General features: G+C 49.0%; 1 protein-coding gene across 1 annotated transcript; it reads right to left on the reverse strand.

The window, feature by feature from the left end:
- Positions 1-1,381: 1,381 nt before the first annotated feature.
- Positions 1,382-27,526, reverse strand: RELT (RELT TNF receptor). Its single transcript, XM_088140840.1, has 10 exons — positions 27,439-27,526; positions 22,142-22,255; positions 21,282-21,460; positions 15,820-15,893; positions 10,409-10,666; positions 8,565-8,645; positions 7,401-7,482; positions 6,378-6,596; positions 5,662-5,845; positions 1,382-4,054 (listed from the first exon to the last, which is right to left on the reverse strand). Exons 1-10 carry the CDS (start codon positions 27,481-27,483, stop codon positions 4,043-4,045), a joined length of 1,248 nt encoding a protein of 415 aa, XP_087996966.1. The 5' UTR covers positions 27,484-27,526; the 3' UTR covers positions 1,382-4,042.
- Between the last annotated feature and the right edge of the window lie 29 nt (positions 27,527-27,555).

Here is a 27,555-nt window from a genome sequence, read left to right on the forward strand (position 1 = left end):
AGGTTGAGAAACACTGAGAGTTACGTTTTGTGGAGTGATTGTTGGGCTGGTGCAAAGGGTGTGTGGACAAGATGACACCCCCCCAGCCAATTCCAACTCAAATTTAGGGACTTGTTCAACATCTTCTGTCTGAACCTCAGCTTCTGCCCTGCCCCACCTCAGCCAAGCAAGGGCAACGAACGACGGTTAAGTCTGTTTTCTGGTTTTTATTTACCAATGTATAGAAATGGAACAAACAAACTTCTGATAACACCCATTCTTTAATGTAACACCATGAACGGTTGATAATAAATAAATCTAGGGAGCAAACACGGAGGAGCCCAGTTGCCTGGGGCAGACCAGGTGCCTCCCCCTTGCTTTGCCCGCATAAATAATAGGTAGAAAAAAATAACCACAAGAAGAAGAAAAAAACGTGATGTGGCTGACAATCGGAGTCGAAAGAACTACAATTACCAATTTCTGTTGCAAACTCCTGGCTAGACATAGGGGACACCATCAGCCCCCCTTTCACCTCTCCCTCCACCCCACAGTCCCCACTCTCCAAGGGCCCAAAGACCAGATCAAGGGCCCTGTTGTGCTTAGCGATGCTGGTCCCGCCACCAAAGACCCCATACAGTGGTACCTCGGGATACGAACGCCTCTACTAACGAACTTTTCGGGTTACGACCAGCTCCGGCCACAAAAATTTACCTCGATGTGCGAACTCCGCCTCGGGGTACGGTAATTTTTCCGCCCTGACATGTGGTCCGCGGCCATTTTTCTGCCCCCAACACGTGGTCCGTGGCCGTTTTCCCGCCGTGCGGCGCGGCACCCAGCCATTTTCCCGCCCCTGATGCGTGGTCCGCGGATGCCAGAACGGATTAACGGTAATTACATTGAACCTTATGGGAAAATTTGCTTCGGGGTGCGACCAAATTCGGAGGGCAGAACGGATTAACCGGATTTACATTGAACCCTATGGGGAAATTTGCGTCGGGTTACGCCCAACTCGGGATACGCCCAGAGTCACGGAACGCATTAAGTTCGTATCCTGAGGTACCACTGTATTTAATTGCAAATTGCAAATACGCAGCTAGAGGTGTTCCAAGATCTGGAAGCCCAACTTTCCCTTCCCAAGGCTGGGAAGGATTTTAAGCTCCTTCGGCAGACCCCGCTCTCTACAAAGTCAACAGGACCGCACAATGCGCCCATCCACGTTCAACCTGAACCATGGTTAGCTTTGTTAGGGTTTACACCACACACTGAAAAACTGCACATCCCGCGCATTCTCTGGCAACACAACCAGCCTGTATGTTTAATCTGGGCACAAGAGCCGAGCCCGCAAACTGCAATAAAAAATGTTTAATTTATTTGTTTCCTGTTCGCCCTAAAGATGGGTATGGCGACTGTTTGAAAATGAAAACGACGTACCTTATGAAGCTGGAGGGGGGGGGAGTTAATTGAAAGCTAGGAAGATATTCTAAATTTTATCCCCCCCCCCCACTTTTGCCAAATTAAAATTACACCTTGGAAGCAATCTTTAGAGTTGGGGAGGGGGCTCGTGCAAGGATTTTGTAGGGGGAGGGCAAAAGGGGCAGGCACCACTGTTCTAGGTAAACCATGAACTGTACAATAAAATTACAAAATGTGATGGGATGATGCTCTGGAACCCATCATTTCTTCAGAGACTTCAACTCCCAGAATCCTCATGCTGTTGCTGAGCATTCTGGGAGAGAACTCTGCACACCTGGAAGCCGCCTACGTTGGAAAACACTGTTTTTGTCCCTGATTCTATAGAAGTGGGCTTAAAAGGGCAGGTGGGCTGAGATCGTCTGCTAACATTTCAGAAGCCCAACCAGGCTTCCACAGCCAGTGAGAATCTTTACTCTGGGCTTCTCCTGTCTCTGGTAATTAAAACAAAAAGCTGAGAACAGGGGAATCTGTGGGGAGGGGGGGGGGCTGTCAAAAAAAAGTCAAGATGGCTTGGATTGCACAATCACAACCACCTGCTAGACTTTTGGGGACACCCCTTCCAGAGAACTTAGACAAATTGGACTGAGTTCTGTAGCTGATCCCGATTACAATTTTCCTGGGGCAGAATCTTTAATTTCATCGTTTCTTGGACTGGTCCAGGAGGGCACCTGCCTTCTGCTGACAGCCTGCTGTTTTTCTGAAGGCTCTGCTTTCCAAAGTCCAGATGTTTGGGGACGTGGGGGAAGCAAGACGCTGCATGAAGTCGAAAGGGAAGCCAAGTTAGAGATTTAGGTGGGAAGTTCTTGGCTTGTTTTTCACGGGGAGAAGGAAGAATCCAACACACAGGTGAGAAGGACTGGGTGCAGTCAAGTTTTCTTCTGGCTGTGGCTTGCAAGGGTTGAACTTCTGCAATAACGCGCCCCAGTTCCACCGAGGCAGGGCTGTGCAATGGGCAGCGGTTCTCTGCAGATTCCCCTGAGCAAGTGCTGGTAAAGGTGGCAGGCGTGCTGCCGAGTGGGACTGGATAATCTCCAAGGGATTGTGCTTCGATACTCTTTCCAAACTCAGAAAAATGAGTAGATGTAGCTTTCTCAGATTGGCAAAACTACATTTCGTACTGTGAAGAAGGAAGGGGCACATATTATTATGGTTGATCGCACAGTCAGCCAGATGTTTAAACCAGATTTGGCATTTTTGTCCACCTATCGAGTCCTTCCCAAGGACCTGGGATAGGGAGATGCTGTTGGATGGCGTTTAAGGCATCGTCGCAGGATGGAAGCTGTTCCAGGTAAAGTTGCCTTTTGCAATGAATGCCGATGGTCTTCCAGTGATGCTCCAGGTGTTTTGGGCTTGCAACCAAGGCGCCTATAACTATTGGGGCTATCTTTGCTTTCTTTTGCCACAGTCGTTCTACTTCTGTTTGCAGGTCTTCGTATCTTGTGATTTTCTCCAGTTCTTTCTCTTCTCTTCTGCTGTCTCCAGGTACTGCAATGTCCGCTACGCAGACTTTTTTGTCTTTCTTATCAACAATGGTGAAGTCTGGGGTGTTGTGTGGCAGGTGCTTGTCTGAATTCTAATGTCCCAGAGCATTATTATTATTATTACGTAAACAGGCTATCTGAGCACGCCTGCATTTTCAGCTGCTTCTATTAAAAAATATACAACGTGGAAAACAACAGTGAAGCAGAGAGGAAGGCGATGCGTCCAACTCAACAGTGCTCAAGCACCCTCTTTGCAACCCTGTTTGCAGGAAGCAGTGGAGAACGAGAGGGGAGTTTCACCTGTCCACATTTTGCTGTTTTGCATGCTGAAAATGCAGCGTCTCTGTGACGGAGGGAAGATTCTTGCTTTCTGCAGAATCCAACTCCCGAGATACGATCTGAAAAATTACAGAGGTATCTCCCCTCTTCTTTCAAGTGGATGAAGGTACATATTTCAGATGCACACAAGCACACACACAAACACACAGCCATCAGCAGCACCCTCAGCATGGTTGGCTTCAGACGCTAAACAGGTTCAGAACTGGTTAGTGGCTGGATGGGACACCACCAGGAAATCCTAGCGGAGGTTGCTAGATTAGGAAGTCAACAAAACATCCTGGAAAAATGTGGAATGGGGAACAATTTCCGTAGTGTTGCCAAGAAAATGACCCGGACGAGTCCACACAGTCACCCGCTCAACTTGACGGAGGCTCAGCAGTCCCATTAGGTCCCAGGCTGCAAAAATAAGAGCTGTTTTTCCCTTGTCCTTCGGAAGGCTACCCAGCCTGGCTGGCACGTTGCAGAGCTGCCTCCGGGCCGTGCAGAAGAAAAGTGCAAGCAGTGGGGCTCTGGTTGGGCTTGCGGCAGCTCCTTCCACCGTCTCCTCCAGACTCCAGACTTTTAAAGTGCCTTTGCCAGGCTAGGAGGGTCCTCTGGCACTGCCCCCCCCAGCAAAGTCTGCCCCGGGCGGTGTTCCAAGAGGAGGGGAGGAAAAGCAGGCTGTCCGCCAGCTGGCCCAGCGCCCAACGCACGTGCAGCCCGGGAGGCTCTTCTGCCGCGCAGCGTCCACAACTGTTCGGCTGCTCCATCTTCTTGGCCGCAGGGGGCAGTCAGATGACAACCTGCAATGGAGGGAGGTTGGGGTGGCAGGCTGCCAACTCCTCACCCACATACCCCAGAGAGGGGCTCCCAGCCCAAGGGCCCTCGTCCCGCTCAGTTTTCCCAGAACCTGCCCCCGGGAGCCCAGGGACTCAGCCTGCTCGTCCATTCCTCTGCCTGGGCCGGTGCCCTCTTCCAAAGGGGGAGCATGCTGGCCCTCTGCCCTGGCTCTCTGCGGCTCAGCCTGTGAGTTTCCATCCCTTCCTTGGGTGAATCTGGGACCTTCTGCTAGCAAGCCAAACATTTGGCCGCTGGCCTCTTCTCTTACTCCTACGGGGCAATTCTAACGATTCCATAATAAGGCCCACAACCCGACCAATCAAAGACCCCTTTTATGATTTTCGGGCTTATTCTCCTGAGCCCAAGTGAATTGAGAACCATCATCTTGCCTCCCATTCATCTGCATCTCAGGGTGGCAGACTTTGGGTGCAACGGGCAAAATGCATTTGCTGTTGAACCAATATTCAGATTTAACAAGTGTCTCTTCCCCATTACAAGTCAACCCCAAATTTAACAGATGAATAAATGTATTTTGGGTCCCTCTGATATTTTTACCTAAGATAGAGAGAATCACAGGGGTTTGTTTAGGTGGCTTTGAGATTCACCTCGGATCTGCCAAAGCTACTCTTGCCATCGTGCACCCCCAAAGCTTGTCAGCCACCCCTGCCTGCCTGCCTGCCTGCCTGCCTGCCTGCCTGCCTGCCTGCCTTCCTTCCTTCCTTCCTTCCTTCCTTCCTTCCTTCCTTCCTTCCTTCCTTCCTTCCTTCCTTCCTTCCCTTTTTCTTTCTCCTAAATTTCTCCTCTAACTTAAGCTACCTTCCTTCTTTCCTCCTCTTCCTTCCTTTCTTTCTTTACATCTTTTTTCTTTCTTTTTCTTTCCTTCTTTGCCTGTCCCCCCCCCCCAAACTTTACATTTTTGGTGTTCGTTCTCAAAACAGAGACTTTTTGCAAAACCCCCAGTTCCAACGAGCGCCATTAAGTTATTTGCAGGAATTTCTGCTGCCTGGCTCAGCCTTGGGGCAAAATGCAGCCCCCCCAGAGCCAGAGAGCATGAACTCCCTTCTCAGAAAGTGCCCCGCGCCAGCTGCACCCCAGCCATTCCCAGCCAAGCTATGGCCTGGCCCACCACCGTGGGAACATTCCCAGCAGGTTCCAAGGAGGCCATTCGCCTTCAGACGACCAGCTTGTTCTCCAGTCGAACGAGGAGGGGGCTCCTCTAGAAAAACAAAGCTCTTGGCATTCAAGGTAGACTGCACCTGGACATAGGGGCTCCACAGAGCTATCGCAACCAGTAAACTTCTCTTCTTACTGAATTAGCCTAACACCGTCCCCTCCCAGGCCACATAAGCAAAGCACATTAACGCATAGACGAGGTAGCTAAGGAAACCAGGCCCCCAATTTGTGGCGGTGAAATGAGGCGTGATAGGAAGATGGTTTTTCCTGAAACTCCCGGCTGGGATCACCGGAAGGCAAACCAGCCCCGGCTTGCTTTCTCGCCACAGGCACCGCTCTCGAAGCCTTCCATCCCTGGAGGTTGAATTGACCCTGCCAGCCGCCAAGGCTGTCTTACCTCTTGCTGACTCTCCGCCACCCCGGCCCGTTTCAGCTTTCCCCCGTGGCTGGCCAGCAGCTTTTGCTCTGGGGCGAGGCAGGCGTAGGGGGGCTCACTGGCCTCGGGCTCCCTCACCACCTCGGAGATGGTTTTTAGTTCTGTGGGGTTGGGTTTCAGCTCCGGAATACGGGCGACGCGGAACCTGGGCAAAGAGGGAATGCACCACGGAGTTGGGACCTGGACAGCGGGGAAGGAAACCGGGGGCCATCAAAGCGGGGGGGGGGACCCCGCAGTTTGCACCCACGCGGAAGCAATGGGCTTCCAAACTGCCCCCAACACTGCAATCTTTAATGGCCGGGAGAAATATTCCATATGTGGGAACTTGCGACGTTCTCTGTCTTTGCACAACTCCGTTGCGTTAAAACTCAAGTCACATTGCTCTTATCCTGATCCTGCCTGGTTTACGTGCCTCTGACCCTCAGAGTCCAGGCGACCCTCAGCCTCGACATTGTGGCCCCCATCTTGCTTCGGAGCCACACGGCGAGGCCTGAGCCCCCGAAGTGGCTTCCAAAGGCCACCACTATCCTATTTTTCTTGCTCCTCCTCCTACACAGAGTTTGCATCTGTCCTTGCACTCTTAAGGACTGGAAACTTAATTTTTTAAAAACAGCACAGAGGAGACTGAATCCTGCGCTGGCCCCACAAGTCACTGAAAGGCCTGCCTCGGGCCTTACCTGCCCACGGAGAGAATGGTGATCTCCCCCGGCCGTATGGGCTTCGGAGCGTAGCTGCCGGGCAGGACGGCCGTGGGGGTGGCTTCCATGGACAGCTCCGGCCATTTCTTCTGGCTGCACCGGGTGCAGGTGGGGCCTGGGCGCGTGGCCAGGCCCTGGACAGTGTGGAGGTGGTGCTGATGCCGGCAGATGTGAGGGATCTGGGGCAGGAGGTGCAACCTGGGGGGGAGAAAAGGGGCAGTCGGAGATTGTCTAGGCTTCAGCACAAGGTGTTTCAGCGGGATTTGCTCAGGTGGGTTGGATTTCAAAGTCCATCGTCCTTAACCCAGGGACTCAGGATGATGGGAGTTGCAATGCAACAAACATAGAGGAAACGTGTTCAGAGAAGGCGAGCGATGAATCAGATTTACGGCGCTGGGAAAACAGGGGTTCCGGTCCTCCGATAATGACTGGCTTTGCACAATGAAGGGGATCAGAGACAAGCTGGGCACCGTTTGGGTGAACGAGCCAGAAAGGAGGGCGTTGATGGATGTGGGCTGCAAAAGTCCTCAAATGGCGTCTGGGACGTGCGTCAAAAAGGGGCAGGGTCCCAGCCACCCCTGGGCCTTTTGACCTCCCCCAGACACCCCCACAATTCGCACAACCCACCGGACCTCAAACACATCCTAGAAAAAAGCTGGATTAAAGGCAACAGTCTTCTGCAAAGGTGGTGCCTCCGTGTTTCATGCCCTTAATCAGCCCTATCATGCAGATGGGGGACCTTTTGGTTACTGCCTCCCAGCCAACCTCACAGGGTTGTTGTGTCAATCAAGCATCTAGGTGGGAGAGGGGCAAAGTACGGGCTGTCAGCTCCCTCTCGAGGTTGAACAGGGCATTAAAAAAAATTGTCCCGAAATCTTTGGGAAAAAGTCTCCTCTGGTTCAGCCTTCCCGAGCAGCAGCTGCTAAAAACCTTCAGCTCTGTGGGGCTGTAGCGCTGCAAAAAAAGGGGAGATTTTGCGTGGACAGCCGAAGGGTCACCTACTTGTTCAGGGGCTTGTAAATCGGCTGCGCGAGTTGCTTGCTATGATATTCCTTCAGCATCTCTTCCAGAACCACTGCGTTTTCTGTGGGCAAGAAATGGGGGGGGGGATAAGGATTTAATTAAGGGCAAGGGAGGGTCTCCTGTCTCCATCGCATCGCCAAGCAAAAAAGCCATTTCCGGGGCTGCTGGTTAAACCACCCAATGCATCAGCGGGGGACGAACCGCAAATGCAAATGCCAAATACTAGAAGGATGATCCGGATGAATTAAAATCAGCAGCGGGATTACGTTTCTTAAAAACAAAGCATAAGCCCCCTGCCAGGGGTAAAACTTTGCAACAGCGGCATTAATGAAGAGATATTTTACCTCTGCTCCATCAGGGAGAAGCACCTGGTCTGGGGTCGGGTAGGACCTGGATGAGAGACCAGCAGGAGATCCCAGGGTGGCTAGATCGGCACATTACACACACACCTACATCTTGGCAAGCAAAATCCATAATGCTTCCAAGAAAATTGCACAGACACTGCCCTTAGGAGCTGAGTTCAGCCTGAAGGTACTTTTCCTTTTTTCTTACGATTCTTCCAAAGGGCCTGCTTGCATGCTAACGCGTATTTATTTATGACGCTGAAACTAACATTTATTTATTTATCTATGATATCCACCTCGCTCCAGAGACTCTGGGCAGTGTACAACGTCAAAGTAAAAGCCAGAAGGTGCTATAAAGTGATTCTTCTTTTCCTCTTGAATGGATTTATTTGTGAAAAAAAAAAAGGGGAAAAAAAGGAATTGCAATACCATGCGCAAAAAAGGGGAGGGGGCTTCCATCCCATGGCTGCAGCCTCCGTCTATACTCTCTTCGTCCACGCACTTATGCGTGCACACACACAAATACACACACCCTTGCATCAGGTCTGGTACACAGCACCCAGCCCGATGTTACAAATAAGGCAGAGCACCGGTGCCCGGTGGGAGTCCCTAGACCCCTCAACCCTCCGTCCCAAAGGCTAAATCCTGTTTATTCCTTGGAACAAAAGCCACAGGCATTCAATTAATGGGCCCGGGCCTGCCTAAGGAGGGATGCAGCCCCTGCAAAATGGATAGGGCTTACGAATGCACCCCACATCTGTGAAAAGGGCAGGGAAGGGCTTCCCCCGAGGAGACTCACCTTTTTTCTCCGTGATCAGCCGCACGAGGACCCCGATGGTGTCCTCGTTCGCTTCTTCCGTCCTGTAGCCTGCACTGTTCCCTAAAAGAGAAGGTCCCGTTGAAAGAGCCCCCCGGGGCTTGCTTGGCACCGAGGCTTCCTTCGCAGGCAAAGGAGGATCCCGCAGAGCGGAGCCACCCTCCGCCCCTCGCCCGGGTCGGTGACCAACCCGTGGATGGAGCTTTTCAATGCGGCCCTCTGAGCCGATCGTTAAGGAGGCCTTAAAACATCATTAAGGAGGCTGGTGGAAAGCATGGGAGGGGGAGGCCAGCACATCTGGAGGGCACCAGATGGGGAAGCTGTGGCTTCAGTTCGTTTGCTTTCTGCGTGTAAGAGGGTGAAGGTGGCAACTTACTTATTGAACAGCTGTCCCACCTTTTGCAGGGCAGTTCAAGGCAGCACGCCTTGCACCCCCTCCGAGCTTCCTCAACCACCCCCCCCCTGCGAGGTAGGGTCAGAGCCACTCGAAGGAAAACGAGACGCCTTTCCTCCGTTCCAAAAACATCCAAAGAAATTTTAGGCGCTCAGCTGCAACCTTAACTTATTAGAGTACGACCCCCACCTTTGGTTCGGGGGCTCAAGGGGGTGGAACGTAACATCCCTCCTATTTGGCCCGCAACAGCCACCCTGTGAGGTAGGCTGGGCTGACAGCAAGTACCTGCCCAAAATCCTGGCTGGGGGAAGCCATTTTTAATTTCTCAAGCTTCATCATGGGCTTGTCCTGACAAGGGGGATTCCTCCTTTTCCCTGGAAGGTTTCAAGGGCAAGGTGAAGAGGCAAAAATGGTTTAGTCCAGCCTTTATCAAAATTGACAACTTTAAGATGGGTGGACTTCAAGGCTGGCTGGGGAATTCTGGGAGTTGAAGTCCACCCATCTTAAAGTTGCCAAGGTGGAGAAACACTGGTTTGGTGGATTCCTGCACTGGGCTGATGATGGGAATTGTAGTCCAAGGGGCCCGGTTGGATAAGGTTGGGATGGGATGTGGGGGGGCGGACAGCGCCCCCGTGAAGACTAAGGAAATAATTTAGGAGCAGTGAAAATTCCCTTCTCTGTTGGGTACCAGATCTGATGTCCTTGATGCTCGGCTGCCCAGACACTGTTATGGCATTTCAGAGACAGGAGATGGCGCGTTTGCACCACCCATCTCTTGCCTGGCACCATTAGGGCTGAGAAGATAAGCTGGATGCTGGAACATCTGGACCAGTGTTTGTCAACCTTGGCAACTTTAAGATGGGTGGACTTCAACTCCCAGAGTTGGCTGGGGAATTCTGGGAGTTGAAATCTACCCATCTTAAAGTTGCTAAGGTTGACAAACACTGATCTGGACTGAAGCAGGCAGAGCCAGCTGTGGCTCTGAGAAGCCTCTGGGCCTGAATCCCTAAAGACCCCCAACCATTTTGTTGCATCCAAGACCCAAGCTAATATCGTCCGTCTTTGCTCTTGTAAGAGCAGCAATCCAGCAGGACAGGGGCCGAGGCGTGGAGTTAGAGAAATCAGACTCTGTGAGACTGCCACTGAGAGATTTCCGCCTGAGCAGTGGCAGCGATGCCTACAACGGCCTTCCACGGGGGGAAGAGCCCAGTTCCACATCTGGGTAGGAAAAATGAAAGGCCCAGGCCCAGGCCTTGGAAGGGGCTGGGAAAGGGAGCTGGGTATTCTTGCATTTGCAAGTTGACCTCGAGTCAACCGCGGGAGGCGGCTGCCTTAAAGGATGCCAAGGGCAAAAGGGGGGCAGGAGACGAATTCGGCATTTCCGGGGGTGCCGAAAAGACCTCGCACTTCACACTGGCCACATCCCACTCACCAGTTCTCTCCGACTTGGCCGCCTCCTCATCCATGTCCTTCTGGGCCGTGCAGTGATAGCCCTTTTTCATCAGGAGGTTGCAGAAGAGGATGCCGAGCAAGCCCATAATACAGAACACGGGGACGATGGCCAGGACCGCGTACTGCGTGGCACTCTCCTCTGGCTTCCCGTCCTGGGTGCCGTTAACCGCCGTCTTCTCGCCTTGTCTCAGAAGGGCCTCTGCGTTGCGGGCCAGGCGAGTCAGCCGCTTTCGGGGGCCTGAGAGAAAAACATCAGCAGAAGAAGGGTTGAAGACATTAGCAAGAAGACCCCACAGTTGATGGGCCATCATGAGGCAAATCTGGGATGGGGAGGGAGACAGGTCCTTGGGAGCAGGGAATACTGATTGAATATGGCTTATAATCAATCAATCAATCAATCAATCAATGTGAAGGCCCAGCTCTCTAGAGGAGGCTCTGATGCTAGAAAAGATGGAAGGAAAGAGAAGAAGAGGAGGACCAGCAGCAAAGTGGAGGGATTCAAGGTACAGGGGCAATGGGGGCACCATTGGAAGACCTGAAGGACCAGCTTAGGGAGAGATCCTCCTGGAGAAGATCCATCTATGTGGTCATTAAGAGTCCACACTGACTTGATGGCACATAATCAATCAGTCAATTGTGCTGGCAGACAGATTCCTGAGATCCTACATAATATCCTTCCTACTTTCCTTTGGGGAAGGAAGAATGAAAATTAGTGGAGAACACTGCAAAATCTGGAAACAACCGCAGGGAATCCCAGAAGGGACCGATGCCTGGGAAAAAGACCTCTGCGTGTTCACTGCCTCAGCATGCTCGCGCAACACGCTCCAACCTGTCTCCTTCCTCAAAATTCCCATTTCTCTCCCTGAATGCTTCCTGCTGGCTCCTTCAGGCAGTCCCACCTTTCAAAAATGCTGGGACCACCTCCTTTAGTGGCAGGAACGCTGTTTGGAGAAGGTGCACGCAGTTATGTAAGCCAGGGAATTTTCTGCAGATCCCGAGAAACTGACTAGAAAGGATTAAGATTGGATTCAGTGACAAGAGAAGAAATTATGAAATCCAGGAGATGAACTCTCCCAAAGGCAGACGGGAGGGAGGGAAGGTCTTGATGCCTGCTTTATCGGAGACTGGGTCAGGAAAGAATTAAAAAGAAAAAGAAGAATCATTTCACAAGACCAAAGATGGGATGGTTCAGAGCTGTGAGAGTTTGCAAGTAAAAACTGGACTTAAAAATAAATATACACCACAGCTACTGAAGCTTGCAGCCGTAGCCCGGATGGCCCAACCTTTCTTCTACCTCCTACTTCTGCAGTTGTATCTTCTGCTCCTGTGATCAACCCAGCGGACACCAGGCAGGGCTGGTCAGCAACTCGATTTTGGAAAAAATGGGGTCACCCCAGCATCTTACAAGCTGAAGGAGCTTCCATATAGCTTCTGCTAAGGAATGGAGGAGGAATGAAGGAGTTGGAAAAATGGGAGTTGAGCTGAGAATGGAGAAGACATGAGAAAAAGCGGGTTGAAAGGACATCCGATGCTGGGCTCAGGTGCTGAGGATGAAGAGGACAACTGTCATAAAAATAACTACAAGGAGCAGTTTTAATGGAAACAAATGGTGATAAAAATAAGGGAATTGGGGAAAATGATGAGTTGGAGAAATGGGAAGTTCTCTATTTTTTTCCCTTCTCATGGCTCCCAACACTTATTGACAGTTTCCCAATCTATGCTTTCATCTTCCTACTCCTTGCTCAAAGGATTTTCCGATATTTAGAAGCACCTAAATTTTCAGTTTTCACAGACACAAAACAGAAGCACGCGGTGAACATAAACGATTATCCAAAAAGATGGAGCAACTGGGCAGAAATATTGTGAAGGAGGAGAAATCTGATTTTCTGTGTGCAAAATTTCCAGACCCATCTCCCTGGTGACGCTAAGAGCAGGGCAAAGCATCAGTAAGAATTGGTGTTTCATGCCGTCCAGGAGCCTTGAACAAAGCATCTTTTTTCAAAGCATTAATGCAGCTGCATCTTTTGCAAGATTCATGTGGCTGCTTTACAAGGGCTCTGCAATTATCTCTGTACAGGCACAACCACTTCACTTTGCTGGCAGTCTCAGGGAAAGGTTGATCTATCCATATTTACATCCAAACAAGCCTTGGAAGCAGCTGTGCAAAGCCTTGCAAAAGACACAGCTGCTTTAATGATCTAACAAGAGGAGTTTTGTTTGCCATAATGCACATTACAATCCATCTTGTTTGCTTGATTCTAGTAATAACTTCTGATTTTGCAACACGTGAGAATTAACATGATTGATTACTGATTACGTGCCATCAAGTCATTGTCAACTCTTAGCAACTACGTACATAGATTTTCTCCATGACAATCTGTCCCTAACCTGGTCTTTCAGATCTTCCAACAGTAACTAATGTGATAGAGTGTCTTTATTTTCTAAGATGTGATTTACACAGAGGAAAACAAAATAAGATTAAGTAATTTCTATGTACAGTCTTAACGAGGTACCTAAGACCTGCCACAGGTTCATGAATGCTTTGGATTTCTTGAATCTTTGAAAACACAAAGATCTACCCACCACACAGATATAATCTGGGGCGATGCCTCCGGTACTAAGCAGGAAACACAACTGAGCGTCATCCAATTTTCCGGTCCTTGGATGCAACACAATGCCAGCTGGGAATGTGTTCAGCCAAACACCATCATCTCCAGAATGGCAGCCCCAGAGATTAGCAGGGTTCCCACAACACATTCAACCCAGTCAGGTACAGAACTAGTGTCAGCATTTGGACAACGTGTTAGCCTTGGTTAGTTTTAAGAGTTTTTTTTTTCCGGCCTAGCTTTCTATGCAAGCCTGTCTTTTGGCTTAGCTTAGGGTTCAATACATTGTGGGAACCCAGAAAATGGGCTAATGCAGGAATTGTACCACATGAAGCCAGCCAGAGAGAGAACTAACCCTAAAACAAGGGAAAAGAGTTACTTGCTTTACTTTTAGAAGACTTAAAGTTCTTAACTGGAACTTTATGAATGTATGCCATGTAAATGTATTTGTTTATTTATTTAATTTATTTAAATTTATTGGCCATCCAACTTGAGTGGACTCTGGGCAGCGTAATGTGAACTAGTTTTCCTTGTTAGTCTCAAGCCCTAGAAAATGATTCTTGAATGTACAGAAAGCCTTTTATTTGCCATGGATAAATTACAGTGTCAGTCTAAAAGAAGAAAGAGGGAAAGGTGTAATTGGGCCAGCCAGCGTAACTTTCTTTACAAACCAAACTCAGAACACTGGCTAACATAACACTGACGTTTCAATCAAATATAGTAAATTAAAAGCTACTTAGGTTTATTGCGCTTGTGTAAATAGCATCTTTGCAAGACTTGAGGCCAATGGCTTTAAGAATACCTGCTCCTGGAGGAATAAATCCAAATATCAAACATGAGAGACCGAAAGATCCTTGCTGGACACGGTCTTCCAAAGTGCAGCGTAACAGACAGTGGGGAGCAATGCAGTATTAACCAGCAGCAGGATCGAATAATCTCCTTCTGGGCCTCATAAAATATTTGTGTGCTTCAGGGGTGTCCAGGAAGGTCAAAAAAGTCAAGATGGCAGGCACAGGTGGGGGCAGAGCTTCAACTGCACAGCCACCATCTTGACTTTTTTAACCTGGTATGTGCCTTACTCAACCCCCAACCGTTTGGCAGCAATATAGACAGGCATTCAGTGGACTGATTTCTCCACATCGCGTCTCATCTAAACTTTGGGGAAACTTCATGATGCAGGAGATCATTATGAACAACGCAAAATGTTTTGCGTTTTCCAAATGGCAGCCAGGATGGTCAAGCAAACTCCGTGGGCCCTGGGGTCAGGCCGGGGTTTATTTTAGTTTTGCAATGGAGCTTTTCCCCCCAGGCGGCTGAGTTCCCATTTCGGAAAAACAAGAGCCAAAGGATTCATATATTTTTAAATAAATCTATTTGGGCTGTGCATACTGAGCCTCTGATACAAAATAGGTTGAGAAATCCCACCGATAAGCAGGCAGGCAGATCAGCACTGAGAATAAAAGACTTTTAATTTTAATTCATAATTCAAGCATCGATATATGGCCTTCTAATTAACCTTCATTCGGCTGTTTTTGTCTCGGCTGTTGGGCGTCTGTTTGAAGTGTTGAACTGACTATTAACTACACTTGTATAATCTGTTTTATCGTTGTGCTTCAAAGTGACATTTGTAGCTAATTGGTTTTAAAATGCTTTTTCTCATGCTGAGCAGAGGCAAGCATGGAAAACTATTTGTCTTCAGAGGTAACTTACAAATCCTTAAATATACAAACAGATTATCTCAGCCTCTCTAAATGGAGCCCCAAGTCTCAGTTTGCAGGTTAAACCTGACAACACAAAGACTCCCATGAGTTTTGATTTGTGGTGCCTTCTTCCACCATCATCATCATCTGGCTTTGCAGTCTAGCTTGCAGCCATGGCCTTTCCTGGTGGCCTCCCATCCAAGCCCTAACCAGGTCCAACCAATAGGGGAACTGATTTATTGGGTATTGCCTTGGTGCCCCCAAGATGGGTGCTTCTTCAACTCTCATATCCGTCAACTCAGCTGGAAGTCATCACGGTTAGCCCAGCTTTTCCTCCACTTGAATTCCCCCTCCGGGCAGAAAATTTGCTTAGCTTCAGCAAAGTTGATTTATTTTTCAGACGTGTCTATTGACATAATGCCAAAATACAGAGGTCTGTGGGGGGTGTCTGTGAGTCAAATCTGCAAGGTGGTGATACCATCGCCCTGGCTGCTTCCCTTATTTCCTGAAAGCCTTCCAAAATAACTCATCTAATCTATTTGAGTTAAATCCTGCCTTTATTTTTTACAATTTAAGGCAGCATACAATGTTCTCACTTCCTACCTTCCCCACAATAATCCCCTTGTGAGATGGGTTAGGCTGAGATGGGGGGTCTGGCCCAAAGTCACCCAACTGGCTTTGTGCCCGAGGCAGGACTAGAACTCACTGCCTCCTGGTTTCCAGCCTGGGGCCTTCGCCACTGCACCAAACTGGCTCCCTAGACTTATCTAGCTTTTGGAAAAGCAGGTAGGAAGGTAGGTCCCAGTCTAGCCTTGTGGCAGGGAAGCTATTCCACAGGATGGGGGCCACCACTAAAAAGCTGCTTCTGGGCACCTGCTACCCCCTCCCCACTGAAAACAAGGAACTATCAGTAAGTTTTCCCATGAGGAGCACCATGAAGGGGTTGATTCTACTTGAAAGAGGTAGTTCTGCAGGTATGCAGTGATCACATCCCAGAGGGCTTCATAGGCATGGAGCATGAACAAGCCCTTGTTTGAAATTCAGCCTGAACGGAATGGCAGCCCCTTACCCTGTTTTGCTCTCACCTTGACATCCAGGCACCCCTCTGGGGGCAGACAGGCAAGGGAGGCAAGTCGCTCTCGGATCCGGACTGTAATACCTGCAAGAAGCAGAAAGAGAAGATGTAAGAAAAATCTCGGGCTAGAAAAGAAATGGGAGGATGTCAAAACGTTAGTCACGACCAGCAGGTGGATGTTTCGATGACAGTCTCATTTGAGAAAAGGACAGTGACCCCTTCGGTTTTGCATTCTGGGAAAAAGAGGGTCCAAATGGCTCTCGGAGACCTTGCCTTACTAAATTCAGTAATAAATCCATGCTAAAGTTTTGCCTTATTCACTTTTCAAGGTTCTGTCCATTAACCCCTTATCTTCTTGACCGTAACTAATGACACTCGTGAATCTTTCTAAGCGGCTGAACGGCAGATGCTTCGAGGGGTCTACGGCTGCCCAAACACACCTGATCAGGGCTGAGTCGTGTCCTTTCCTGCCAATCCTCTGCAAGCAACCTTCGCACGGCTTGGCGTTGGAGTTGCTTGTATTCTGAGAACACGTGCCTTGTCTGCACAGGCAGCTGATTCGGCTCTGAGCCTTCCTTGTGAACGAAGGAAGTGAGCTGGGATCCGATGCAAACAAACCGGACGCTCCACTCCACGCGAAAAATGCTTGTGAGCCAAGCAAGGTTTAATAATAATGCCTGCTAATTCGTCGACACTGATCCATATTCAAGAGCCGGCAACCTACAGACTTGAGGGTAACATGCTATAAAAGAAATGGACGGGGGTGGGGGGGCAGGCACTGTGATTGAAAAAGGAGGAGGACGTGGGACGCTTGAGAGCCAGTAAAAATGTTGCATTGAGCCCAGGGCAAAATGCCGGTGTGGTGAAGTGGTAAAACTGCTGGGCTGGGACTTACCCAGGAGAGAAGCTCCCAGGGGGACTTTGGGCTAGTCCCTCCCTCTCAGCCCCAGAGCCAATGTGGGGTAGTGGGGAAGGTGCTGTACTAGGAGTGGGGAGAGGAGAACCGGGTTCTAATCTCCCCTCAGCCACAGAGGCTCCCTGGAGGATTCTGGGCCAGTCTCTCTCCCTCTTGGCTACCTCACAAGGTTGTTGTGGGAGTGGGAAGACCCAGGTTCTAATCCCCTCTTAGTTGTGGAAGGTCCTGGGGGACTCTGGGCCAATTACTCTCTCTCAGTTTAGCCTACTTCACAAGGTTGTTGGGGGGAAAAGTACTGTGTTTTGATATGAGATCCATCCATCCATCCATCCATCCATCCATCCATCCATCCATCCATCCATCTCCTTATCATCTCTCAACTATCTATTCCTCTCTCTCCACCCCATATCTATCTATCTATCTATCTATCTATCTATCTATCTATCTATCTATCTATCTATCTATCTATCTATCCATCCATCCATCCATCCATCCATCCATCCACCCACCCACCCACCCATCCACCCATCCACCCAGCCACCCACCCATCCACCCACCCATCCATCCATCCATCCATCCATCCATCCATCCATCCATCCATCCATCCATCCATCCATCCATCCATCCATGTCTCTCTCTCATCCCTCTGTCCACCCTTCCTCTCTCTCTCCTCTCAGTATTGATCATCTCTCTCTCCATCCACCCATTCTTCTACTTACACATATTTATGCGAAATACTGGAGCAACTTCATTACAATTCAGCTTCTCCAGGCAATCAGGGCCCCTCCCTTTCTCCTTGCATTGGAGCTTTTTCGCCTCTAGCCCCCCACTCCCCACTCTGTTTTAGGGCTTTAATACAGCTGGGAGAACTCTTTTCAGAAGCAGTTCCTGACATAATTAAACTATGGTGGCGTTGGGCTTAGGTAATGTTGGAGATGGATAAGTATCCTCTCTTATTGGATGATCTCGACTGACGCTGTATTATAAATCGTGGCTTTCTGGGGATTGGGAGTCTTAAATAAAAACGCGCCTCGTTCTACTGCAGAGGCCGCTCTGTTCGGGGTCAGGTGAGTCGTGAACCCGGATCCAGTTAAGAAAACAAAAGCAGGAGGGGGAATTTGGATTCGTCAGGCTGACTTGGCTCTGGAGTCAGCGGTGGAGATGATGACTAAGGCCATCACCTCCAGTTTCTCTTCTCCCTGATCTGGACTACACAGCCTGGGTTGAGTTCAGCCACGTTTTGGGGATGACTCACTCTTCGCTCCCTGCCGAGTTCCTAACAAGAGGCTGCAATTCTCACACGCCTGTTACACAGAGGCCGCACGGTTTTTCGCCCGCAGGAGGGTCCTGCCTCTCGACAAAGAGTCACCTCCTTCATCAACACCAACTCCCAAGACTTGAAAGATCTGAGCAGTTTTCCGTTTCATATCTTTTCTTATTTGCCACCCCAAACGTGAGTCACTAACTTGGGAATCTTGCACAGAATCCTGTCTCTCTTGTTGGTTCCCTACAACACCAGGAGAACTGGGTGGGTTGCAACAACTGGGTTTCCATACGCGGAAGGTATCTGCCTACACCTGGAAGGGCCCTTCTGCCTTCCGTGCAAGAACTGATGAAGAACAGAAAGATACCGTTGTATTTGGCGGTCACAAAGAGAATGGCGAAAGTCATCTGCTAACATTTGTTCAGAGTTCGGGGGAAGAGAGTTATTGCACTCTTTGGATTGGTGTATGTGTGTGTGTGTGTGTGTGTGTCACACAACACACAGCAGGTAAGGCTAAAATGTAGCTGAGCTGTGTTTTACAAATCCAGGTTGAAAGATTAGTGCAGTGTTTTCCAACTCGGCAACTTTAAGATGGGTGGACTTCAACTCCCAGAATTCCCCAGCCAGCATGGGAGTTGAAGTCCACCCATCTTAAAGTTGCCAAGTTGGAAAAACACTGGATTAGTGCATGGTGTGAACCCCACCAAGAGATAACCATGAGCAGAGGGGCTGAGCTTTCTCTCACCGTCAGTGCTGTGGCCCAAGACAGGTCCAAGCTGGTTGTCCTCCAGATGGGTGGACTTCAACTCCCAGAATTCTCAGCAACAGCTCTTTTGGCTATAGAATTATGGGAGTTGAGTCACATATACGGAGGATATTAGACTGAAGAAGGGTGCCTTGCTAAGCGACTTGGGGTCACGCTTAATCTTGCGGGCAAGGCAAAGCCACAGAGAGGTTGAAGCTACATCAGTGTTAAGGCAGGATAGGAATTTTCTAGTTTTCTATGAATCCCCCCTCCTTTTTAAACTATATAAAACCCACTTTGAGGCCAACTGTCTAGTGTTCATGAGTTTCATGCCACAAAAAATAGGGAAAGCACAACCCCCTTTCCCTGGTGGCATTGCCAACAACTGGTAGTGCCATCCAAGGGATCTTGCAAAGCTGCAAAAATGAAGTTCAGCTGCAGTTTAGAGACTGCATCAGTTTCGGCCACGAAGCTCCCAAGGTCAGAATTTGGGGGTGCTTTGCATAATTTTCCTGTCGGCGGGCAGGAAGCAGATTTCTGACTTCTGTGGCTGCTTGTGGCAAGAACGCAAGGAATCTGGTTCTAGCCCCCAGAGTCACTTGGTGAGTGGGCGGCCACAAACTTCGAGAAACAAAGAGAATTAACTGGTTAGCAGAGACCAGCTTGATCACATCTCACCAGAAGTAGCAGTGAACCCCTGCCAATTTGCAGTGCTAAATTGCTAAAAAGGAGGGGCTGAAAGGCATGTGTGAGCGTGGTGGAAACATGTGTGAGCAACTGTGGATCCTCTGACACACTCAGCACACCAGACAGGGAGTCCCTGGGGGCAAAGATGCGGCTCGCCCAAGTTCTCAAGAAGGTGGAGGCAGAGCGCAAATCTCTGCAGAAACGTTCATCTCCAGCCCAAAGAGAGTTTTCGGTTCCCAAGTTGCTTATTTATGACTTGCACGAACCATCTCTCAAAACCAAACTCTAAAAGGTTAAATGGAATCTGAAAATATTGTTGGACGGTTCTTAATAAGATTACCTTCAATGGCGTTACTATATTTGTATCCCTGTTTCTCTTTCTGTATTTCGTAACTTGAGAAAACCACCTCCCCACCACATTGATTGTTTTGCAAAATCTATTTGAAAACATATACTTCTTACAGTTTTTGCAAAACAAAACAAAAAACAAACAAACCCCACCCCCAAATCTAAAATAATTGCCACTATTTTTGCCCTTCCCTTCTTTGGCCAGTGATCACGATGCTCAGTTTTTAAACTTTCCGCAAATCCTTGTTATTTTCTCAATTATTTGGCATTGGGCACTGACTGGCCTATTTGGTGAAATGAAATTTTAGGAAAGAGCTACAGATCCACATAACAATATCCATCCATCCATCCATCCATCCATCCATCCATCCATCCATCCATCCATCCCCATCCATCCATCCATCCATCCATCTCTCTCTCTATCATCTCTCAACTATCTATTCCTCTCTCTCTACCCCATATCTATCTATCAATCATCTATCTATCTATCTATCTATCTATCTATCTATCTATCTATCTATCTATCTATCTATCATCTATCTATCTATCAATCATCTATCTATCTATCTATCTATCTATCAATCATCTATCTATCTATCAATTATCTATCTATCTATCTATCTATCTATCTATCTATCTATCTATCTATCATCTATCTATCAAATTTGTCTCCCGCCCGTCTTCCCCCAATGGGGGGCTCCATATAAACTTTGCTTGCAAAAGGTTCCCAAGTACAATATGTCTCAATGCCAGGTAGGGCTAGGAAAAATCCCTGCCTGAGATTCTCGATAGACGCTCGGCAGCCGGGCTCACACAATGCATTTAATTTGGTTGCTGAATGAAGCTACTTTTCTGCGTTCACACAATGTGCTGGACGATAATGAAGTCCACGGGTTTGATTCAGCCACCAAAACACTCCCACAAACTCAACAACGAATGAAACTCAAAACTTAAACAAGCTCAACAACAACCAAGCTCAGTACGCTGGGTGTGCCTGCTGCAAGTAAGACTTGATTTCACATCACACGGCTTCCACTGATATTTTTATTTATTTATTCATTTACTGAGATTTATCTAACCTTTCCCAACCTGCTCCCCTCCACATGGTTTTGGATTGAACTTTCAGGACTCTGGAGGCCATCTTGGGGAGAGATGCTCTAAACCAGGGTTTCTCAGCCTTGGCCCCTTTAAGACGTGTGGACTTCAACTCCCAGAATTCCCCCAGCCAGCATGTGCTGGCTGGGGGATTCTGGGAGTTGAAGTCCACACGTCTTAAAGGGGCCAAGGTTGAGAAACCCTGCTCTAAGCTGAACAACATCAAAATTCAGAGAGTGAAACACCTGCCAAATGGTTCCCTCTGTGAAAATCTACATCCTGGCCTAGATGTCAACGGATTCTACATGACCTTCTGCATTCCTCAAAGGGACCCTTTACTGGCTGGGGGAGTTTGGAGACAGGAGGAGGCGTGCCTTGCAAGAAAATAAGTCAGTAAAGGTGCAGAGGAGGTCTTACCCAGGCAAGCAGGCGCCACACAAAGTGTCCGTGGTAGCTGTTCCAAGGCGGGCATGGATCCTCTTCTTGGCCTCGCAAGAGGTATGCGATGAGCAGAGATCCAGCCCAGAGCTGGACGAGAAGAACCCTGCCGAGCACGGCTTGCAGGCCATTCCTAATCCTGAACCATAACCACATTTCTATGGGGAAAATCAAAGAAAAACTTAGAATAAAGGAATTATTGCACCTCTGGCTGGCAGAGGGACTCCCCCAAACCCATTCAGCAGTGAAGTTTCAGTATTACCCAGAGCAACTAGTCTTCCTTCCAAGCCTACGGTGATGCTACAGCATCATCGTGAAAATCCCAACATTTCTAGCCCTGCCTTTTTTTTAAAAAAAAAAAACCACATTTGTGAGACTATCTTTGGTTCAACGAGGATCAGAAGCTTGATCTTAAATCAGATGAAAACTGCTTCTCAAGAAGCTGGATCGTTGCTTGCCAGCCATTTCAGATTTTGGCAGATATGAAGAGCTCACGCCGAGAGATTTCTCCCCCCTTCCCCACTGCAACACACACTTGCTGAGTGAAATGCAGGGGCTGCATTTGCACACTTACCCAGGGTTAACAGAACAATGATTTAGTCCAGTGTTCCTCCATCTCGGCAACTTTACAATATGCGGACTTGAACTCCCAGAATTCCCCAGCCAGCATGAATTCTGGGAGTTGAAGTCCGCATCTCTGAAAGTTGCTGAGATGGAGAAACACTGATGTAGTTGAGCAGCCCCATTTTCTGGGTTCACGTGGCCCACTGAATCATAAGTAACCATGATGCTGTGTGAATGGAGAGCCTCTGCAGGACCCCCGAAGGAACCTGACTTACTCTGTCTGGCTCCTCTCCGGCTGGACACGCTTCGCAGAGGACACAGCGACCGTCCGCACCCCAGTACTCTTGCTCCCCACATGCTTGAGCCCACGCCGGGTGCCAACAGAGGGCCTACAAATAACAAAGAGGGGGGCAAACGTTGTGATTATCTTTTGGCACCCCCTTCTTGAGGTTGGGAGTGAAGGATCCTGGAGGGAAGTCCAAAAATAAAAAGGTTCTGTCTCCAACAGAAACTATCAAATGTTTTTGGCCATTCAGAGCTGTTCATACATTGCAATGCAGGGGTATTCCTTGAAATTTCAAAAGGGTTGCTTCAAGTGATGGATTTGATGCAACTCAAGAGACTCCCTCCCTCCTTTTCCCATCTAACTTTAGTTTTCTTTCAATTTTTCTTCTTTCTAACTTGCCCTCAAATCTTCTCCCTCCCTCCCTCCCCTGCTTTCCTTCCTTCCTTCCTTCCTTCCTTCCTTCCTTCCTTCCTTCCTTCCTTCCTTCCTTCCTTCCTTCCTTCCTTCCTTCCTTCCTTCCCTGCTTGTCTGCCTCCCTTCCCTTCCCTTCCCTTCCCTTCCCTTCCCTTCCCTTCCCTTCCCTTCCCTTCCCTTCCCTTCCCTTCCCTTCCCTCCCTCCCCTCCCTCCCTTCCCTGCTTGCCTGCCTGCCCTCCCTCCCTTCCCTGCTTTCCTGCTTTCCTTCCTTCCCTGCTTTCCTTCCTTCCCTGCTTTCCTTCCTTCCTTCCTTCCTTCCTTCCTTCCTTCCTTCCTTCCTTCCTTCCTTCCTTCCTTCCTTCCTTCCTTCCTTCCCTGCTTGTCTGCCTCCCTTCCCTTCCTTCCCTTCCTTCCCTTCCCTTCCCTTCCCTTCCCTTCCCTTCCCTTCCCTTCCCTTCCCTTCCTTCCCTTCCCTCCCTCCCTCCCTCCCTTCCCTGCTTGCCTGCCTGCCCTCCCTCCCTCCCTTCCCTGCTTTCCTTCCTTCCTTCCTTCCTTCCTTCCTTCCTTCCTTCCTTCCTTCCTTCCTTCCTTCCTTCCTTCCTTCCTTCCTTCCTTGTCTGCCTCACTTCCCTTCCCTTCCCTTCCCTTCCCTTCCCTTCCCTTCCCTTCCCTTCCCTTCCCTCCCTTCCCTTCCCTTCCCTTCCCTTCCCTTCCCTTCCTTCCCTTCCCTTCCTTCCTTCCCTTCCTTCCTTCCTACCCTGCTTGCCTGCCTGCCCTCCCTCCCTCCCTTCCCTGCTTTCCTTCCTTCCTTCCTTCCTTCCTTCCGTCCTTCCTTCCTTCCTTCCTTCCTTCCTTCCTTCCTTTCTTCCTTCCTCCCTCCCTCCCTCCCTCCCTCCCTCCCTCCCTTTTCTTTCTTCTAAATTTCTCCTCTAACTTAACCAACCTTCTTTCCTTCCTCTTCTTCCTCCATCCTTCCCACTTCCGACCCTGGTATGACAGAGAGCTGGGCTTGGAAGACAGAAACCACCCCCAAAAGCCATGACAAGCCCCTTCCATATGGGTGCCAAGAAAACTGCTTGGATAACCCACAGTCACTGCAAGTCCAGCTAGATTTGGGGGAGATTTTACTTTTAAAGCAAAAGTGTTTCCTGACCCAGGGTCCTCCAGATCACACTTCCTGTCATCTGCGAGATGCTGCCATTGGACAAGAGGTTGGAGTCAATGGGAATTGTGACTTAACCCACGGGGAGGGGCCTGCTTCGGAAGATGGCCTTACGGAAAGAGAGGGAAAGTTGCCGTGTTGTTTGGGGAGAATGGGAGTTGTAGTCAAACAATCTGGAGGCCAGGAAATATTGATACAGGGCAGTGTTTCTCAACCTTGGCAACTTGAAGATGGGTGGACTTCAACTCCCAGAATTCTCCAGCCAGCCATGCTGGCTGGGGAATTCTGGGAGTTGAAGTCCACCCATCTTCAAGTTGCCAAGGTTGAGAAACATGATATGGGGATAGGGAGGTCTCAATTCGAGTCCTGATAATTCTCTATGGCTGCATACAGAGAACATGCTTCATGTGGGTATTGAATTACCACATTTCCCTGAATCTGCACATGAAGCACGAATGAATACTCAGTAATATTCTAGCTTTGCCCAGCCCGGTGAGCCTCAAAGCCCCCAAGATTTAACACTAGCTAAGCTTAGGGCGTTGGGTGAATGTCGTCCCAAGGTTTGTAACTCAACTGCTCAGTGATCTACGAACACCGTTGGGAGTCCCAGTTGTGGACGTGCCCTGCAATCCTCTCCAGAGGAGAAGTGGGGCAGAATGACCTGTCCCCAGCAGAGACTCCTGGGGCAGAGCCAACCCCAGATGCTGGCCTCATGCAGAGACACCTCGGGCCCCAGCCTCTTCTCCTCGTCAACGGTCGCTTGCTGGAGTTTCTCAGCCACAGCCTGTCCAGCGGACATCCGGGAAGCACACTCCCAGATGCAAAACCTGAGCAAAGTAACCATCCAGGGAGAAGCCTTGCTTACTCCTGCAACCTTTAAGATCTGCCATCACTTAGATGTGGCAGGATGAACTGTGTGTTCACCCCTTTCCCCACACAAACTCCTGGCTGAGGCACGGGGGAGGAAAATGCAAAGGGGGTGGGTGGGGGACCATTTGCAGCAAAATCCAAAGTAACGGCGGATAAGGCCAGAGTCCTAGCCACCAACTTCGTATCATACTTGTGAGAAGGCCAGTTGCAGCCCTTATTCTTAGTGGGCGCCCTGTAATTTTCCACTGCCATCAACTCTGTTCTTGCCAACGTAGCAAACTTTCAGCGCTAAGAAATGCTGTGATTCAGACTCTGGGAAGACTCCTGCAGGGATGGGGCGGCTTTGGGGATGGGCAAATTTGGGGAGGGTGCTGGAATTCAAAGGGGCCATCCTCACCCCTGAGTTTTACCCCTTGCTGCGGGCAGGAATTGAAATTTAACCACCCCTGCTAAATGTTAACCGTCTGCACTGACCTCTCCAGATCTGTTGGACTTCAGCGCCCATCATCTCAAGCCTGTAGGGTCAATGCTTGCAACTGGTTGGGGATGAAGGGAGTTGTAGCCCAACAGACCCAGGGTGGGGCAACTCCAGGAAATCTGGGTGCAAGCAAATGCTCACATCTTTCTTCAGAAGAGTCCAAGAGGGATCTGCTAGTTTTTAGATCTACTCACCATCCCAAATCAAGCACACTTGGCTCTGGTAGGCTATTGGTCGAGGCTCAAGTATTTAGAAATGCTTTTCTGATCCCTTCCTTTTTTTAAAAAGTTGGGGTTTAGCCGTGACTTCTGCCTGTTGCAGCAAGGTGTGTTACCTGCTCCTGACTCTTGGCAAACTGTCTACGGTTGGGAGGGTGGCGATTCTGCCTCTGCTAATTAGGCACCGTCTATTCTGTAGGATTCCAGATTTTCAGGGAGCTTTTTGAACTGAGTCAGAAGGTAGAAAGTTTACTTTTATGAACTTCCACACTGTAATTTTGTGGTGAATGTTGACAGAGCTTCAATTCCAAGCCTATGTCTGTTTAAATCCTTAAAGACGGAGGAACTAACATTTGATATAAGCAAACTCTTCCTGTGAATGATGCATGATCCGCCCAGGTCAGCAGAAATTATCTGCTGCCCACTATCTGTCTAAACATCTTTAGGGAAAATTGCTGATTGCTACGTTTCTTTTTTAATTATGTTCTGATTTGTATTTTTATTTTAAGAATTCCTCTGATTGCAGCCATATACTGTAACTTTCAAAGAAAGAAGCAAAAGCTGTTTAATTAATTGCCCTGTGGATTCACACAATTAAAAATTCACATTAATTGGGCTCCTAAAAAAAAAAGATGGAAGGTACTCCTGGAGCGACAGCCCTCGAAATCCATCTCTAATATCTCTGATAAATCAGAATTCTACAATCCACAACTAGCATAATGCCAAGAAGGTGAAAAGTGCCAGACTGGGGTGAACATTTCCAGGTCTAACAGGTTTGTCTTCCAACGAGTTCTGTGGAAGTTTGGAACCATCGTCCCACATTGTATTTTTTCTCTAGGAAGGAAGGAGGAAGAGGAGGGAGGGAGGAAGGAGAAAGAAGGGAGGGAGGGAGGGAGGGAGGGAGGGAGGGAGGGAGGAAGGAAGGAAGGAAGGAAGGAAGGAAGGAAGGAAGGAAGGAAGGAAGGAAGGAAGGAAGGAAGGAAGGAGAGATGGATGGATGGATGGATGGATGGAAGGAAGGAAGGAAGGAAGGAAGGAAGGAAGGAAGGAGAGATGGAAGGAAGGATGGAAGGAAGGAATGAAGGAAGGAAGGAAGGAAGGAAGGAAGGAAAGAAAGAAAGATGGAATGAAGGAAGAAAGGAAGGAAGGAAGGAAGGAAGGAAGGAAGGAAGGAGAGACGGATGGATGGATGGATGGAAGGAAGGAAGGAAGGAAGGAGAGATGGATGGAAGGAAGGAAGGAAGGAAGGAAGGAAGGAAGGAAGGAGAGATGGATGGATGGATGGAAGGAAGGAAGGAAGGAAGGAAGGAAGGAAGGAAGGAAGGAAGGAAGGAAGGAGAGATGGATGGATGGATGGATGGATGGAAGGAAGGAAGGAAGGAAGGAAGGAAGGAAGGAAGGAAGGAGAGATGGATGGATGGATGGATGGAAGGAAGGAAGGAAGGAAGGAAGGAAGGAAGGAAGGAAGGAAGGAAGGAAGGAAGGAATTTGGGAAGCTGGAATAACAAAGATACTGCATTTCCTGCCTTCCCTAAACTTCTATTTCCCCTCTTCCACCCAAAGCATGTCATGAACGATCACCTACTTTGCTGTTGTTTAAAGAAAAAGTCATTAACATTTCAACATTGCTCAGAGAGGTAGCTATACTAGACTCCCCTCATTTGGAACCAGATTACTTAAGAGTTTTAAAAAATGCTATTTTTCCCCCCATGGGCCCCTGAGAAGTTGCTTTGAAGTACATTTATTTATTTATATTTCAAATTTGTCATTGCCCATCCCACTGCATGAGCCACTCAATAATTTCTTAACTGTCATTTTGAATGTATCAAGGTTAATAAATATTGTTTGTTTAGAGCGGGGTTTCTCAAACGTGGCCACTTTAGGATGGGTGGACTTCAACTCCCAGCATTCCTCAGCCAGCACGCTGGCTGGGGAATGCTGGGAGTTGAAGTCCACCTATCCTAAAGTGGCCAAGTCCGCAAAACACTGCTGTAGGGCAAACGTTAACCAACCGTTGGGTTTCCCAAGAGCAGATCACCTCTGCCAATGCCCTCTTTCAACACCCATCATCCCCTCCCCTTCTTAGGCCCACATCTGGAGGGCACCCAAAGCGGGGGAAGCGCAGAGAGAAAGGGATACTCACAGTTAAGAGACTGATGACCCAGCAGAAGTCTGGGCGCCTCTTCATCGCGTCAAGCGCCCAATTTCAGGGCAACGGGGAGACGGAGAAAGCTGCCTGCGAGGAGGAAGAGAGAGATCC

Source organism: Python bivittatus, unplaced genomic scaffold, assembly GCF_059951505.1.
Source record: "Python bivittatus isolate LINGU-HERP-01145 unplaced genomic scaffold, Pbiv_v1 ctg000340_np1212, whole genome shotgun sequence".
In the NCBI taxonomy this organism is placed as follows: domain Eukaryota; kingdom Metazoa; phylum Chordata; class Lepidosauria; order Squamata; family Pythonidae; genus Python; species Python bivittatus.